Source organism: Hyperoodon ampullatus (assembly GCF_949752795.1).
Source record: "Hyperoodon ampullatus genome assembly, chromosome: 1".
NCBI lineage: Eukaryota > Metazoa > Chordata > Mammalia > Artiodactyla > Ziphiidae > Hyperoodon > Hyperoodon ampullatus.
The window spans coordinates 14,386,935-14,404,235 of NC_136914.1; the positions used below are offsets into that span (position 1 = coordinate 14,386,935).

The 17,301-nt window shown below is 49.2% G+C and overlaps 1 protein-coding gene across 1 annotated transcript in view; it reads right to left on the minus strand.

The window, feature by feature from the left end:
- Positions 1 to 4,367: 4,367 nt before the first annotated feature.
- NFKB1 (nuclear factor kappa B subunit 1) overlaps positions 4,368 to 17,301 on the minus strand; it is a 123,112-nt gene continuing 110,178 nt past the window's right edge. Inside the window, exons 17-24 of the mRNA XM_079699748.1 lie at positions 15,539 to 15,740; positions 14,927 to 15,096; positions 14,487 to 14,589; positions 11,383 to 11,507; positions 9,710 to 9,776; positions 9,235 to 9,407; positions 8,075 to 8,255; positions 4,368 to 5,337 (exon numbers count right to left, since the gene is read on the minus strand). Of these exons, the coding sequence (XP_079555874.1) occupies positions 5,180 to 5,337; positions 8,075 to 8,255; positions 9,235 to 9,407; positions 9,710 to 9,776; positions 11,383 to 11,507; positions 14,487 to 14,589; positions 14,927 to 15,096; positions 15,539 to 15,740 (1,179 nt within the window). The 3' untranslated portion in view covers positions 4,368 to 5,179. The remainder of the gene's footprint in view (positions 5,338 to 8,074; positions 8,256 to 9,234; positions 9,408 to 9,709; positions 9,777 to 11,382; positions 11,508 to 14,486; positions 14,590 to 14,926; positions 15,097 to 15,538; positions 15,741 to 17,301) is intronic.

The window sequence follows — 17,301 nt, forward strand, 5'->3', positions numbered from 1 at the left end:
TCTCTTAAATACAGGACTTCAGGTATGGCGAAAGAATAACCTGTGGAATCAGACACACCTGGATTTGAATCTGGGGTGAGTTAGTTAATGTTCAGATTATCTGTTTCCTCATTGTAAAATTGGGGTTAAATATGTTCCCCATGGGGATGTCATGAGAATTATCACTAGAATTCATTAAAGCAAAGGGGCTGGCAAATAACAGATGCTCAGATCTGCCTGGCTCCTGCCCGTCTTTTCTCCTGCTGAGATGCAGAGGGCCCGGTTTGTGGGTTTGTGGGGCTGCCCTGCGAGGTGGTGCCGGGAAGATCCTCACCACATCCAACGACTGCAGGGGACTCCAGTGGGTAAATGAGCAGCAGGCTGGCTTCCTACAGCCAAAAAAGAAAGACTGCCGGTCCTGAAAAAGTCTAGGTTATGCTTGCAGGGTATAGAAAGCTCAAAAGATGACGAAGGTTCTAAGGGAGCTATTTTTATTTAACTTGTTTATTTATTTTTATTTTGGGCTGCGTTGGGTCTTTGTTGCTGCGTGTGGGCTTCCTCTGGTTGTGGCGAGCGGGGGCTACTCTTCGTTGAGATGCGTGGGCTTTCACTGTGGTGGCTTCTCTTGTTGCGGAACACGGGCTCTAGGTGCGCCGGCTTCAGTAGTTGTGGCACGCGGGCTTCAGTAGTTGTGGCACGCGGGCTTCAGTAGTTGTGACATGTGGACTCAGTAGTTGTGGCTCACGGGCTCTAGAGTGCAGGCTCAGTAGTTGTGGCACACGTGCTTAGTTGCTCCGTGGCATGTGGGATGTTCCCGGGCCAGGGCTCGAACCCTGTGTCCCCTGCATTGGCGGGCGGATCCTTAACCACTGCACCACCTGGGAAGTCCAGGAAGCTATTTTTAAATGGCTTCCTGCTGAGAGACAGCTTTCTGGGAAGGTTTATTTCAGGCCCATTGTAGCTTTCCACCTGTCTCCTGCATTCCTTCTGGTATTTTTCCCCATCTGCTGGTCCAAAATGAAAAACACTCCTTCCTCAGAGGCACAGACAGCGTTGGTAGCCTTTTTGTCTGAGCACCATGCAGAGGCTCAGGCCAGCGCTGCAATCTGGGAGGAGAGAGAGGAAGTTTCTGGAACAGAAGCAGGGCTTCTTATTAAAGTAGGGGAATGTTATTTTTAGTCTGGGCATGAGTTGCTTCGTTGTTCCTGCTGCCGTCAGCTTCTCTTTAAAGTGACCTCCTGGTGTGGGAATTGTTGGGCTAGAGACCTGGAGACGGGAACAAGCCACCCCACACCTAAGGCTGAAAACATCAGCCATTGTTTCATTTACTCCTGAATCTGCCACTGGGGCAGGCCTCCGCGTGTCAGCTGAGGCAGCGTGAAGGCTAGTCAGGTGTGACTCTGGCTGGAATCCTCTCACAGCTTCACTCCCTCACACGTCTGCCGGTTGACGCCGGCGTTGGCTATGACCTTGGTGAAGGCTGTTGGTTGAACACCTACACGTGGCTTCTCCACGTGGCCACTGGCTCCCTCAGAGCAGGCCTGGTGACTGGGTTCCAGGAGGGAGAGGCTCGATCCAGGGGGACTGAAGTTGTACTGCATTTTCTTACCTAACCTTGGAAATCCCTTAGCATCACTTCTCCGCTTGTCGCACACCCAGCTGGATGTACAGGGAAGGAACGTAGGCCCCTCCCCTCAGGAGGAGGAGTGTCAGCGCTATACTGTAAGACTGGAGGCCTCGTCGTGGCTGCCTGGAAAATAACTGTTTCTCACAGAGAAATGAAACTGGGGGAGGAATGGAGGCATGGGTTTGCTGTTGGAGAATTATGGAGACTCAGAGCTACTGTTTTGACTTTAAAAATACAAGTTTTAAAAACTGGAATACGGGCATACCTCATTTGATTGCGCTTTTCTTTATTGTGCTTTGCAGATATTGCAGGGTTTTTGGGGTTTTTTTTTTATCAATTGAAGGTTTGTGGTAACCCTGTGTTAACCAGTGTCATTTTTACAACAGTATTTGCTCACTTCCTGTCTCTGTGTCACAATTGGGTAATTCTTGAAATATTTCGAATTTTTCATTATTATTGTATTTGTTATAGTGATCTGTGATCTTTGATGTTACCATTGCAATTGTTTTGAGGTGTCACAAACCATGCCCATACAAGACGGTGAACCTAACTGATAAATGATGTGTGTGTTCTGACCGCTCCACTGAATGGCCGTTCCCTGTCTCTCTCCTTCTCCTCGGGCCTCTCTATTCCCTGAGACACAACAATATTGAAATCAGGCCAGTTAATAACCCTACAAGGTCCTCTAAGTGTTCAAGTGAAAGGAAAAAGTTGCACGTCTCTCCCTTTAAATCAAAAGCTAGAAATGATCAAACTCATGAAGGTATATCGAAAGCCAAGAAAGGCTGAAAACTAGGCCTCTCACACCAGTTAGCCAAGCCAATTCCCTTCTTTTTTTTTTGCGGTACGCGGGCCTCTCACTGTTGGGGCCTCTCCCGTTGCGGAGCACAGGCTCCAGACGCGCAGGCTCAGCGGCCATGGCTCACGGGCCCAGCCGCTCCGTGGCATGTGGGATCCTCCCGGACCGGGGCACGAACCCGTGTCCCCTGCATCGGCAGGCGGACTCTCAACCACTGCGCCACCAGGGAAGCCCTCCCTTCCATTCTTGAAGGGAATGAAAAGTGAACACACCAAAGAAAAGAAAGCAAAAGAGCCTTATTGCTGATAGAAGATCAAACCAGCTACAACATTCCCTTAAGCCAAAGCCTATTCCAGAGCAAGGCCCTAAGTCTTTTCCATTCTGTAAAGATTGAGAAAGGTGAGGAAGCTGCAGAAGAAATGTCTGAAGCTGCAGAGGTTGGCTCAAGAGGCTGAAGGAAGGAAGGCATCTCCATAACGTCAGAGAGCGAGGTGAAGCAGCAAGTGCTGATGTAGAAGCCGCAGCAAGTTATCCAGAAGATCAAAGATCACTAAACGAGGTGGCTACACTACACACCAAGTTTTCAATGTAGATGAAACAGCCTTCTATTGGAAGAAGATGCCGTCTAGGACTTTCATAGCTAGAGAGCAGAAGTCAGTGCCTGGCTTCAAAGGACAGGCTGATTCTGTTGTTAGGGGCTAACGTACCTGGTGGCTTTAAATTGAAACCAGTGCTCACTTAACAATTCTAAAAACCCTAGAGCCCTTAAGACTTACACTAAACCTACTCTGCCTGTGCTCCATAAACGGAACAACAAAGGCTAGATGACAGCACAGCTGTTTACAACATGGTTTGCTGAATATTTTAAGCCCACTGTTGAGACCTACTGCTCGGAAAAAGAGATTTCTTTCAAGATATGACTGTTCATTGACAATGCACCTGGTTACCCGAGAGCTCTGATGGAGACGTACAACAAGATTAATGACGTTTTCATGCCTCCTAACACATCCCTTCTGCAGCCATGGATCAAGGAGTAATTTCGACTTTTGAGTCTTATCATTTAACAAATACACCTTGTAAGGCTATAGGTAGAAATTCCTCTGCTGGATCTGGGCAAATTCAATTGAAAACCTTTTGGAAAGGATTCACCATTCTAGATGCCATGAAGAATATTCATGGTTCATGGGAAGAGGTCAAAATATCCACATTCCTACAGGAGTCTGGAAGAAGTTGATTCCAGCCCTCATGGATGACTTTGAGGGGGCCAAGATTTCAGTGGAGGAATGAACTGCAGATGTGGTGGAAATAATAAGTAGAATTAGAGGTGGAGCCTGAAGATATGACTGAATTGCTGCAATTGCATAATAAATCTTAAAGGGATGAAGAGTTACTTCCTATGGATGAGCAAAGAAAGTGGTTTCTTGAGATGGAATCTATACCTGGTGAAGACTGTTGAAATGACAATGAAGGATTGGTTTAGTGTGCCCCCAGCAGCTGGGCTGACAAGTCCTTTGTGGAAGAAGGATCTGGGTTGCACATCACAGTGTCCACCACGGCACCTCATTCAAACACTTTTCGTTTCTCCTCTCCCTTATTTTCAACCTCTTGAGTGAAGAGGTCAGCAAAGCTTCGTGCTGGAAGGCTTTTCAACACTTGATGCATCGCAGAGGCATTGGGAACACACCGAGGGTTGAAGAGGAAACAGTTTTGCATGAGATGATGGAGGAAGATGAAGTGACACAGCCTAAATGAAATGAGCCTGGCAAGGACTTGACAAACCCAAAGCTTTCATCTCAGGTTGAATTTTTTTTTTTGATAATTTTTTTTTTTGCTGATTTCTGGATCAAAAAATTGATTCTAGAGGGAACTGTGAATGTGAGAACCAGGCTATGGAATGATCCCATGATTAGAAGGAATAATCTTAGAAAAATATTTGTACAGATCAAACAAGATGAGCTCATCAATTTACTTTTCCTTTTATTATAAAAGTAAAATAAAAAATAGCATTTATAAATCCAACGTTTTTTCCTTTAAAGTATTTGATCTAAAAAAACATATTTACAATAGCAAAATGCAGCCAAAGGGGGGAAATACCATTTTCAGGACTGATTGTAACCATGTTTAAATACTGACATGTACATATTCTTTTTTCAAATCACAGAGAGAACCACATTAGGAAAAGCAGTGATTTTTTTTTTTTTTTTCCAGCCACTCGGCTTGCGGGATCTTATAGTTCCCCAACCAGGGATCGAACCCGGGCCTCCTGCAGTGGAAGCACCAAGTCCTAACCACAGGACAGCCAGGAAAGTCCTAATGAGCCTTTTTTTTTTTTTTTAAATCACACACCAAATAACTCTCACTTTAAAATATCCCTTTTCATAATCCTTAATCTGAATGCACAACTGTGCTATGGACAGCCAGAAGGAACACCCAGTAGGGACTATGACAACTTTTAATGACAGTGGGAAAGCAGCAGAGGGACAGCAGCAATGATAACAGAAAGCAGCTGGTAAAGCTCAACAAGCTACCGCACTCCCAAAGGGGCGTCAGCCCAGCCGCGGGCTGTGATCATAGATACTATCGGTAAGTCAGCTGAACTAAAATTCATTTCAGAACCAAAGAAGAAATCCACGTTTAAGGCCTTGAATTACACCCCAGAGCAATCCAAGCAGACCGGTATTCCTCGGAGCACCTTCGGATGCACTTCCTTCCTCTGGACCATGCGATGGAATTTCAGAGCTTTGGTTTACTCGGTGTTGGAAGCTGCCAGCAGGCTAGATTTTGCCTTCTAGAGGTCCTTCCTGCCCGTAATCGTGGGGCACTTTGTTAAGAGTTAGCGACGAGCTGCCGCTGGTCAGAGACTCTGTGAAGCTGAGTTTGCGGAAGGACGTCTCTACGCCGCTGTCACAGACGCTGTCGTCCCGGAACTCGTCTGGGGGGAGAAAGCACGGACTCACAGGGGCGCACGGGAACGTGGCCAGGCCCTCACTCTTATGCACCTGCCATCCCCGCTGGGCTCCCGTGTGCATCTGGAAGGCTCGTGGGTCACCACGGGCCCACCCTACGCCGCCCCAGGTGTTGCTACTGTTCACGGGGGTGGGGTGGGGACAGAAAACACTGACCTTTATAGAAAAGTGTGAAAACGTCAAAGTTAGCTGAGTGTTTTCACCTCTTTCTTATAATCTAGCCTCATGTTTATCAGAATCCTTTCTGAATTCTCTAGACTCAAAGTGTACCTTTTTTTTTTTTTTCTTAGAAATTAGGTGTATTTTTTCCACCCACGGTATCACCTGTTTTATAGCTGGGGAAATTGCTGAATGTAGGCAAAAGAAATTGGTGACAGAAGTAGGAAATAAAACTGAGATCTCTCTCTGGGCCTCGCATGCTGTTAGACACTCTACACTGCCTCAAAAATATCTTGGTAGCCAAAAAAGTAAGGTGATTTTGATGAAAATGAGCCTCTACCGGGCAATTAGGTCAGATTCTCCTTTGAGAAGTGTCTTTAGGGATCTGAGCAATGTGAATTATCTCCTATAGGGAGAGAGTGACCAAGGAAACAGAAGTCTACCGTACACGGATCAAAAAGCTATCTTCTTGTATATTAAACTCCAACGTTAAAACGTGAAGACCTTAATGACAGTGGCATGGCTATTGTTATTGATGTCTTCAACCCATCAACCTTTATGGGTTTCTGTTATGTGCTAGGAACTGTGAGGTATTTTAAAAATAACTACAAATTGAGGGCTTAAGGCTTTTTAAAATATAAGTATTTACCTACTTCTTTGTTTGTGTAGACGGAGCGTCAGGTCATATGACAGATGTGGGTGGTTTTCTGGTGGATACGCTAGTCCTTTCTAAACCGTGCACACCTGTCCTCACTCCCCTAGGAAGGGCCCTCCCACCCCAGCAAGGTGACACCGGTGCTGAAACTGAACGGCAAGAAGGAGCCCGCCAGGTAAGGGCCTTTGCAGGGAAGGGGACGAGAAAGCTCAGAGACCCTGAGCCTGGATTGGACTAGTGATCTGGGGGTGGGGTGGGGGTGGCACAGAAGGAACCCGCGGCAGGGCGGGGGGCAGGAGGAAGGGCCCGTGAAGGCGATGTTTGAAGGAGAGCAGAGAAAGCAGGGACTCGGTCTTTGCGGCTCACTGCCCCATCTGCAACGCCCGCAACACTGCTGGGAGGGCGCGCCAGATGTGCTCGGTAGAGACCTGTTGAATGGCTGAGTGAAGGCGAGGGAGGAACGTCATTTTTAAGAATCACACGACCTGTCGTGTAGAGAATGGACTGAAGGCGGGCAGAGAGGTTGGAAACAGGGAGACTGACCAGGAGCTGCCGCAGGCATCGGGGCAAGAGATGCAGGTGGGCTGGATGGGGGCGGTCAGGGCCAGCGAGCGTTCACACGCCGTCGCAGCCTCTTGGAGGATGGCAGCACTTGTGACCGCCGTGGCCCGCGCCGAGCCCGGCTGTGCGTGGGTATCGAGAGTCCTGGGCACGTGAGGACAAGTAAGGAGCGCCTAGGATGGGGCTCTGGAGGCTGCGACTTTAAAAGGTGAGTGTGGAGCTGAGCGTGCCAGGGGAGAGCCCGGAGGGGAGGCTGAGAAGGACGGCGACCGGATGTGAGCAGACGCCGGTCCTCGTGATGAGAGGGGGCCTGGTGCGGGGTCGGGTAGAGGCCGAGCGCGGGCGCAGGGCGTCGAGGAGAGAGGTGAGGAGGGGGAGGGAAGAACTCTACAGGATGCTCCCGGGAAGCCTGGCTGGGTAGGAGAACGGAGAAATCGGGCTGCGGCTAAAGGGGATGGGGGAGTCCAGGGGACGTTTGTTTGCTGGTTTCCGTTTGTCTTATTTTGGAAAGATGAGAGAAACTACAGCACGCTTGTGAGGGGATCTAGTCGGGAGGGGGAAAATGCTAAGGCACGAGAGCGAGGCGGGGGTTAGAGGAGCGGGACCTGGCCGGGCGCGAGGCGGGCCCAGGCGGGCTGCTGGTGTGATGGTGCGAAGATGAGAGAAGTCTACTTGTTTCTGTGCTCTCGGTGGAGCGAGGCGAGGACACGGGACGGCTGAGGAGCGGGAGGCGGTGCTGGCAGGTCAGGAGGAGAGAGCAGGAGGGAAGTGGCTGTTAGAGCGGGAGAACGCATTTGAAGGGACAGAGGGGACTGCGGCGCCGAGAGCCCGTCAGGGCCCGCGTTCTAGGTGGGGTGACGGGTCAGCGCTGTGGACGCGGGCAGGAGGCGGAAGGGAGGAGGAGAGACAGGACCACAGGAGGGGAGCCTGGGCAGCGGTGGGAGACGTCGCAGCGTCCGTCCACAGCCTGGGGCGCTAGTCCTGCCTCCACCGACCCGGGTCTGCACGTTTCTCTCCCTTTCGTAAATTTAAGAAGCGAGACAAGTAATGCTGGCCGTCACCACCCGCAGCCTGCTGTTCTGGTATTTACCGTGAACCTGAGCGACTCGGGTGCCCATGTGGCTGTTGTGGGGACAGCCCCTCCCCTGAATGGTCGCGTCCGGAGGGGAAGACAGTACAACCTATGGTCCCCGAGGGGGACGGACGTAGCGGACGGCGTGTGGGGGAGATGGTGGTGGGGAGGACAGGCCACAGCCCCAGAGGCTGAAGGTGCCAGCCTGGCAGGGCGGGGAAATGTCTCGACCGCTTTTTCAATCCTCTTTCTTTACCTATTTGCTGCCCTGTGGAGGCCGGCGAGCAGGGCAGCGAGTGGGCCTGGGGGGCAGCCTCCACCGGGCTGGTGGCCGCGCTGCCCGACGTGCAGAAGGCCTCCTGGATCACTTCAATGGCTTCGGTGTAGCCCATCTGCCTCAGGGCCTCCACCAGCTCTTTTATTGTCCCCCCAGAGACCTGCGAGACAGAAATGAAGAAAGAGGATGTCTCTGCGTTCAAAGCTGTGCGGGGGGCTTCCCTGGTGGCGCAGTGGTTGAGAGTCCGCCTGCCGATGCAGGGGACACGGGTTCGTGCCCTGGTCTGGGAAGATCCCACATGCCGCGGAGCGGCTGGGCCCGTGAGCCATGGCCGCTGGGCCTGCACGTCCGGAGCCTGTGCTCTGCAACGGGAGAGGCCACAACAGTGAGAGGCCCGCATACCGCAAAAAAAAAAAAAAAAAAAGCTGTGCGGGGACAAGCAGGCAGGCTGTAAACACGACAGCACGCCCCTTCCCCTGAGATAGCCGGCGGCCTGGGAGGTAGCTCTCAGGGCAGAGAGCAACTAAAAGATACGCTGTCTCTGAATCAAGTTTCCTGTTTCAGCTCAAAGACCACTCAGGAAATCACGGAGAAGCACTTTAGAGTAAGCAGAGAGAGAGAAAGTGCTGAGGCAGTAAAACTCTACCCAGAGTGAAGTCTACCCCATATCCCTGAAGCTCTGAAAACCACTGAGAAACGAGCTGATGAGGAACTTGGCCACAGAAAGTAATTTCACCCCATGTTTTTCTACCTTTTCGTTTTAGAAAGGAAAGCATCACCAGGTAATGGCTCCGCAAGGAGTCACGTCACTGGCTCCATGTGCTGACATGGGATCAAGGCATGTTCTTGGGGAGGGCAAGGCATGGAGGTTGATTACAGTCTTTCGTCTTTGCTCAGGGAGATCAAAGTTCTGTGACCATCCTGACACGCTAAGTAGCATTTCGGCAGCAAGTCTCAAGGTGTCTGAAAACAGCCAAGGTGGGTTTCCTGCTGTCCTGGCTCAACCCTCCCAGGACACGGGTAATGACTGATTTTCTTCCTCAGAGTTAAGGGAGAAGGAAAGGGATTATACTCCGGCCAGTGATGTCCACAGAGCCAAGGCAAATAAACGTAGTCAAAGATGTAAGACGACGTGTTACCTCATAGTTGTCCATGAGAGTTCTAGACGGAGCAGGACTCAGCCGGAAGGCATTATTCAGTATCCCCAAGCCTAACTTCTGTGCCAGAGTAGCCCAGTTTTTGTCTGGATCAGGAATTTCTAGCAACTTGTAGAGCTGCAACTTCGCATCTTCAGTCAGCTGTTTCATGTCTCCTGAAGAGAATAAAGAAGAAACATGACCGTCCTAACTGACCAGGGACACTCCGGAGGGACGGATCGCTGCCACACTGCTCACCCTCCCGCCCCGTGGAAGCAATCCCGCTCCTTCACTTGGAAGTCAGCAGCAGCCTACGCTGTCGTAATTTACAGCTGGACCTTCTCCGTGGCACCCCTCCAGGGTCTCCTGATTCTGAAAGAAGCCCCTGTGCCTTTCACAGCATGCCCTGACCACCCCCCTTTCAGTGACAGGGTGGAGATGACACTGGCTCAAAGAACCCGCTTCTCCCACAACTCACCTTGTGCCAGTAAATCATCAGATGTAAACTCTGGCTCATAGGGTTTCCCATTTAATATGTCAAATACCTGTTGGGAAGAAAAGCACGGGGAAATGTTACACATTAAAGGGACCATGAGGGAAATCTGCTTCTTTGTAATATAAAGGACTCGGCATGTCCTCCTCAGGAGGGGCTGGGACCCCAAAGACGGAGGACTGGGAAGAGGGGTCAGTACCATCGCCCGGGAATGCGCGTGCCCTCTGGGGGGGCTCTGGGCCTGGGAGGCTGTGCTCCACGGGAGCTGCCTGAGGTGGGGAGGAAGACCCAACCCAGCCTCACAGAGAGCCAAGGCCACGGCCCTGCTGAGGAGCAGGGGCACAGGCAGTCTAGGCCACCCAGTCAGCCACGTGTCGGTCAGCGATGTTTCCTGAGAGCCAGGGAGAGGGCTGAGCTCACGCTGAGCCGTGCAGCTGGGTTCCGTGGTTGCCCCTCCCCCCTGGTGAACAGGCTTCCGAGAACGAGTTTTACGAACTTGCTCAAACTGAGGTGTACAAATGCTCACAGGGCTTGGGGTCAGCCTCCTGGCACCATCCACATTTTAACTGCGGGGCCAGAAAAGTCTTAGGTTAGAAGGGAGAAAAAAAGAACAAAACTCCATAGCTCTAGGGGCGGCTCGGCGTTCTCTGCAGTTACTCGGTGGCTGGCTGACCTGGTCGAGGACCACATGGGGGTCAGTGAAGTGGGTTATCTCTGTGTTCTGTGGTGAGGCTTCTGGGAAAACCAGGCGCTCAACGTAAAGAGAGCCGTGTGGTCTCTCCGCCAGGGTCACTCCGCTCAACCCACACGGCCCGCGAGGAGGCAAGCGAGCAGTTTTGGACAGGGAGCAGCGCCTGGCCCTGCGAAGGGTTACTATTCAGCTGGGTCGGGCATGTGTGGGCCGCCCACCTCCTCCCTCTCTGGCTCTCCTCCCTGCGCCCAAAAGACCGAGTAACTGCTTTCGCCTTCAGATCTCAGGTCAGCAGGGTTCCGAGGAAAGCTGTAAGGCTGTTTACTTTGTTTATATTTGTGCAGATCCTCAGAAGAATCCCCATGTCTTTTTATGTTCAGAAATCACTTCCCAAAGTTCAAGCTAACCGTAACACTTATCCTGGCTTCAGAAACTGAGATGGGAACGACTGTGGTGTAAGTTCAGAGTGGGTAACCTGTAACGTGAATTCTGTGTTTCTCTCATCTAGCTCTGATCTGATTAGGCATATACTTTTACACTCACAACTCTGCTGACCTAGATCTTTCACAGATAGGCTTCTCAAGAGAGATACAGCTCTTTTTTTTTTTTTTTTTTTTTTTTTGTTTTGTGGTATGCGGGCCTCTCACCGCTGTGGCCTCTCCCGCTGCGGAGCACAGGCTCCGGACGTGCCCACTCAGCGGCCATGGCTCAGGGGCCCAGCCGCTCCGCGGCATGTGGGATCCTCCCAGACCGGGGCACGAACCCATGTCCCCTGCATCGGCAGGCGGACTCTCAACCACTGCGCCACCAGGGAAGCCCGAGATACAGCTCTTGACAAGCAGACTTTCTTAAAAAATAACAGGCGTGTGCTTTGGGGAGTAAAGACCGAGGAAGGCCACCTGCTCTGACGTCCCTGGACCTGGAGCTCCCTCAGGAGCAGCCAGCACACAGGCGGAGCCACGCTCACCTGCCAGCTGGTGGCCATATCCAGGGGAGTGGTTCCTGGCAGGACTCCTTCATCCTCTCCGTCCTCGTCCCAAGAGTCATCCAGGTCGTACAGAGGCTCAAAGTTCTCCACCAGGGGATCCGCTCCTGCGAAGTCAAGTTACATAGCGTTAGGTAAACCCACATCTCATCAACTTCTAACTGCCTGCAGGGGTCAGTCTATAAATAGATAAAACATGTTTATTTATAAACATATAAAACACATTTTCTACTGAAATATCCAGAAACCTGCTTTTAAACTTAAAAATTTAAATTTAAATAAATTCTAATGCATCTTGACTGTAAAGGTGACTGCGGATACCCCATGTGGCCAAGGGCACTTTCCAAAACAAAAGACCTGGAACATACCGACTCTCACATTTAACGCTATAGGACAGTTTTCAAGTGAACGATGCATCTTTAACCTGAGGACTGAAGGCAGCAGTTTACAGGGACTAAGGTGCACGCTCAGGATCAAGGTCCTAAGTGTTCAAATTGATGCCCAGCACCGCACGTTTCTCAGCCTCTTCACCTGCTTGCTCAAAAGAGCAAAGCTGCTTGCTGTCTAGTGCCAACCTGTTCCGCTTTATTCCTGGGTACGGCACTGATCCTTAAATGCAAAATGCCAAGAAAACCTTCTGGTAGGATGTGGAGTTGTTGAAAAAGTTAGGGCCAATCTTGGAAAATCTAGTCTGTTGCTTAGCCAGCAGCAAGAAACACCTGAAGTAACTCAAAAATTAAGGCTAGAGTTAACTTCTCAAAGGCTTACAGAGACTATTTTTATTCAGAGAGTGTTTAGCTTGCTGCCTGATGAACAGTAGGACGTTTAGCACGCTCCCCTTTTGGAAAGAGGATCTTGTTTTAGTCTTGCTGGGAGGACGTTTGACTTTTGACGTCAACGATAGGAGTGCCTAACGAGAGGATCTGCATGCCACTTCCTACTCCGTTCTCCCAGCTGCAGCCTGATCTCTGGGGCAGTGAGTGTCACCTGACCATGGAAACAGTAGAGAAACTAGGATGAACAATTTGCAGGACCAAAGATGGAGAAGCTGAACTAGGTCTGTTCCTTAAGTGATCTTCTTCATGACTCTGAGCTCAGGACTAGGTTTTTTGTTTTTGTTTTTGTTTTTAAACTTTGTTTATTTTTTGTCTGCGTTGGGTCTTTGCTGCTGCACGTGGGCTTTCTCTAGTTGCAGTGAGCGGGGGCTACTCTTCGTTGTGGTGCGCAGCCTTCTCATTGCGGTGGCTTCTCTTGTTGCAGAGCATGGGCTCTAGGCACGCAGGCTTCAGTAGTTGTGGCACACAGGCTCAGTAGTTGTGGCTTGCAGGCTCTAGAGCGCAGGCTCAGTAGTTGTGGCACATGGGCTTAGTTGCTCCGCGGCACGTGGGATCTTCCTGGACCAGAGCTCGAACCCGTGTCCCCTGCATTGGCAGGCGGATTCTCAACCACTGTGCCACCAGGGAAGCCCAGGACTAAGTTTTTCCTCTGAGTTTCTTCATTTATATACTGGAGAGACTGCTACGTGCTACTCCTTTCATGGGATACTGAGAATTAGAGAGAAAGCATTCTTGGAAGGGTCAGAGCTTCTCGTCTGAAGGCATTTCTTAATTATAACCAGTGACTCCCCACACTATTCACACACACTGCAATCATCGTATCTTGTTCATGGGAACGTCAGCTTGACAAAGGAGGAAAGAAAAGGCTGCTGCTTATTCGGGATGTGATGTCAGAAAAATGTAGTGCTGCCAAAGAAAAGGTTCTTATATTTTTCCGGCTGCCAAAGAAAAGGTTCTTATATTTTTCTGGCCTCCGTTTTTTTAGCAGGTATTTAATCTACTCTTTTCTTGAATTTGTGAAGCATTTATTTTCTAAAAAAATTTTAATAACCTGAGGTAAATCACACATGCCAGGACAGGCTTGAGATACCAATTCCATGAAACATTTTTTGAGGTTCTAAATACACAAGGCAGTAGAGATTCAAGGATGAGCAGGAATAATTTTTCTATATTTCACAGGAAGAGGACTGAATTGGAATAACACCTTCAAATCCTTGAGCAAAACAGGGGACAGAAACCCAGCAGAGAGAGCAGAGTCTGGAAGTTCAGGGTGACAAGGTGTGACCCACAGCTCGGCCCCTTACTGGGGCCCTGGGACCGGGATGCAGAAGTCTCTCTAGTCTGTTTCCTTGGCTATAAAATGGGACTAATAGGGGCTTCCCTGGTGGCGCAGTGGTTGAGAATCCACCTGCTAATGCGGGGGACACAGGTTCGAGCCCTGGTCCGGGAAGATCCCCCATGCCGCGGAGCAACTAAGCCCGTGCGCCACAACTACTGAGCCTGTGCGTCTGGAGCCTGTGCTCCGCAACAAGAGAGGCCACGATAGTGAGAGGCCCGCGCACCGCGATGAAGAGTGGTCCCCGCTCGCCGCAACTGGAGAAAGCCCTCGCACAGAAATGAAGACCCAACACAGCAAAAATAAATATAAAATAAATAAATTAAAAAAAAATGGGACTAATAATAGGATTTGTCTCAAAGGGTTATTGTGGATTAAGTAAGACTAAATGAGACAGTGCATGTGAAGTGCCTAGCCCAACAGAAGCTAGCGATTTTTAGTGCCTGGCACATGACAGTACTCAACACACGGCCCATTTGTTTTTTCCTATTACTTTAGCTTCTCAGGGACCTTTCTTGCAAAAGGAAGTCTTTAAATCATTTCTTATACCAATAAACTTTTCCTTCTGAGGACTTGTGACAGGACCTGAGGTGGATACTGCTCCGAATTCTACAAGGAATTCGATTCAACGTTAAGATCATCTCTTGTCGTGGGAGTCAATGAAGACGACCCACATCCAAAACAAACAGGTGAACTGGCGAGTAAAAACTAACCTGACTGTCAGCACGAAGCCCAGGATCACTAGTCCAAACAGTGCCTTTACAGCAGTTGAATGTGATTTGCCAGAGAACTTTTATTTACTTGTGCCTTTCCGCAGCGGGTCTGTGGCTTAAGAAGGTGGCATGGCTGCTCTATTGAGGCTAGGTTTGCATTCCTGATGACATTTTCCATCACCGACCACCAGGCTGCCTTACCTGCTGCCTTGAGAAGAGCTGCCAGCCTCGTGGACCCTCTCCCAGCTGCTATGTGCAGGGGTGTAGTTCCATCATAGGTGGTGCTGTCTACATGGGCATCACCCTAAAATCCCCCCACACAGAAAAGGGTTAGTCCGAGGTTCTCTCGCCCTTTTGTCCCTGCCTCCCCCTGTCTGCATGGCTCCCCGGGTCATATTACCAGCCCTGTTGCTATTTTGGGCAGGCTATGCCATTGAAGAAATCCCCACTTAGAAATAACCAGGCAAGGGATGCCGGGAGAGCCTGAGCTGCTATTCTGAAGCGTCGAGTAGATAGAGTAGATGTTACAAAGGTGGAGCAGAATGTAGGGAGATAACCTGTTTGCGACATCATTCTTCGAAAAGATTTCCCCCAATCCCCTTTGGGAGTTGAATGCAAAGGCAGGTAAGCGCATCCTTCACCTCCAGGAGCAGGCAGCCAGCCAAGGAGATGTTGTCGCGCTCCACGGCCAGATGCAGCGCCGTGCGCCCCGACTTCCGCTCCTGAGCGTTGACGTCAGCCCCTGCGCCCACGAGCAGCAGCAGACACGGCAAGCTGTTGCTCATCATGGCCACGTGAATGGCGTTCAGACCTGCAGCCCAAGCACAGGCGTGGTCACGGGGAGGGAAGGCTGTCGGGGGTCAGCATGTCGAGTGCCGACAGAATCTCTCCTCCAGACAGTCTTTACAGGTGCTGTTAAGTCAGTTGTTCTGCAGGTAAACCCAGACTCCTTTCACGTTCTCAGGAGACACTGACAGCATATAAACATTCTCCGAATAACGGATGCTTTCTACATACCAAGACTGGTGTTTGCTCAGGTCTTGCTTTTTCCTCCTACTGACTGACTATTCCAAATCATCTTTAAAGGAATTAGCTACAGCCAGCAATGGAAATTTCCATAAGAGATGATGAATTCCAAGTGATTAAGGAAAGCACTTTGGGGTGCCAATCAAATAACACACATTTACCAGAGAGCTACTTTTTGTGTAGAAAGCAGACAGAGGGTTATACCACGATGTGTGACTATCTCTTACCTTCCCCGTTGGGGTGGTTGATAAGTTGTGCTGCCTTCTTGTGCTTGAGTAAAATACTGAGAATTTTATCGTGTCCTTCTTTGGCAGCTAGGTGCAAAACAGAGTTACCCAAGCGGTCCAGAAGGCTCAGGTCGGCCCCGGCCCTCAGCAAGTCCTCCACCACAGCCTCCTGCTTGGTGATCACTGCCAAGTGCAAGGGTGTCTGGGGAGAACAGGCAGGAGATGACACTGGTCAGCGGCATACTTGTAACCCACAGGCTTAGTAGCTGTGACTACAATAGGTGGAGTCATACTGAGGGGCCATTTCTCATTCCCAGATTAACTTCTCACCTTTGCAAATGAGTTACTCTCTGTTCCACATCACATGCTAATGAAGTATTGGGATGGCCAAAAAAGTGCCTTTGGTTTTTAAAGTAAAAATAAAAGACACATTTTTCATTTTCGCCAAGAACTTTATTGAACAACGTATTCACCCTTTTGTTCCACTACCTTCTGCCATTTTTCAGGCAACTTCATAATTCCATCTTCCCAAAACTTCTTTATCTTTTTGCACAAAGAACTGTTCCAGGTGCCTTTTACAGTCTTCCAGGGAACTGAAATTTTTTTCATTAAGAGAATTTTGTAAAGACCGAAATGAAATCTGAAGGCGCAATGTCTGGTGAATACGACGGATGAATCAGAACTTCCCAGCCAAGCTGTAACAGTTTTTGCCTGGTCATCAAAGAAACATGCAGTCTTGTGTTATCCTGATGGAAGATTATGCGTTTTCTGTTGACTAATTCTGGACGCTTTTAGTCGAGTGCTGCTTTCAGTTGGTCTAATTGGGAGCAGTACTTGTTGGAATTAATCATTTGGTTTTCCAGAAGGAGCTCATAACAGAGGACTCCAAATTTCACCATATACACATCACCTTCTCTGGATGAAGATTGGCCTTTGGTGTGGCTGGTGGTGTTCATTTCACTTGCCCCACGATCTCTTCCATTCCACATTATTGTACAGTATCCACTTTTCATCACCTGTCACAATTTGTTTTAAAAATGGAACATTTTTGTTACGTTTAAGTAGAGAATCGCATGCAGAAATATGGTCAAGAAGGTTTTTTCCCCGCTTAACTTACATGGAACTGAAACATCAAAGTGATTAACATAACCTAGCTGGTGCACATGATTTTCAAAGCTTGATTTGGATATTCTGAGTATGTCGGCTATCTCCCTAGTGGTGTAACGGTGATTGTTCTCAATTAATGTCTCGATTTGATTGCTATCAACTTCAACTGGTCTACCGGACCACAGAGCATCGTCCAGCGAGAAATCTCCAGCACGAAACTTAGCAAACCACTTTTGACATGTTCAGTCAGTCACAGCACCTTCTCCATACACTGCACAAATCTTTTCTTGTGTTTCAGTTGTATTTTTACCTTTCTTGAAATAATAAAGCATAACAGGCCGAAAATGTTGTTTTCTTCCCATCTTCAATATTAAAATGGCTACACAAAAAAAATCACCAATTTTGATAAGTCTTTTTTTAAATGCATGCTGATATGACAGCTGTCACATACAATCTTAACAAAATTGTTTCGAATGAAGCTAAAGACAACCAAGTGCTAAGAGAGCCGTCTTACGGAAAAAACCGAACGAACCTTTTGGCCAATCCAATATATATACTGGACTAACATTGAGTCGTTCAATTATCAAGATTATTTTTTATATTTACAATTCTTAATAGCTTTCTTGTTTCTCACTACAGCCAAGTGATTGTTGATA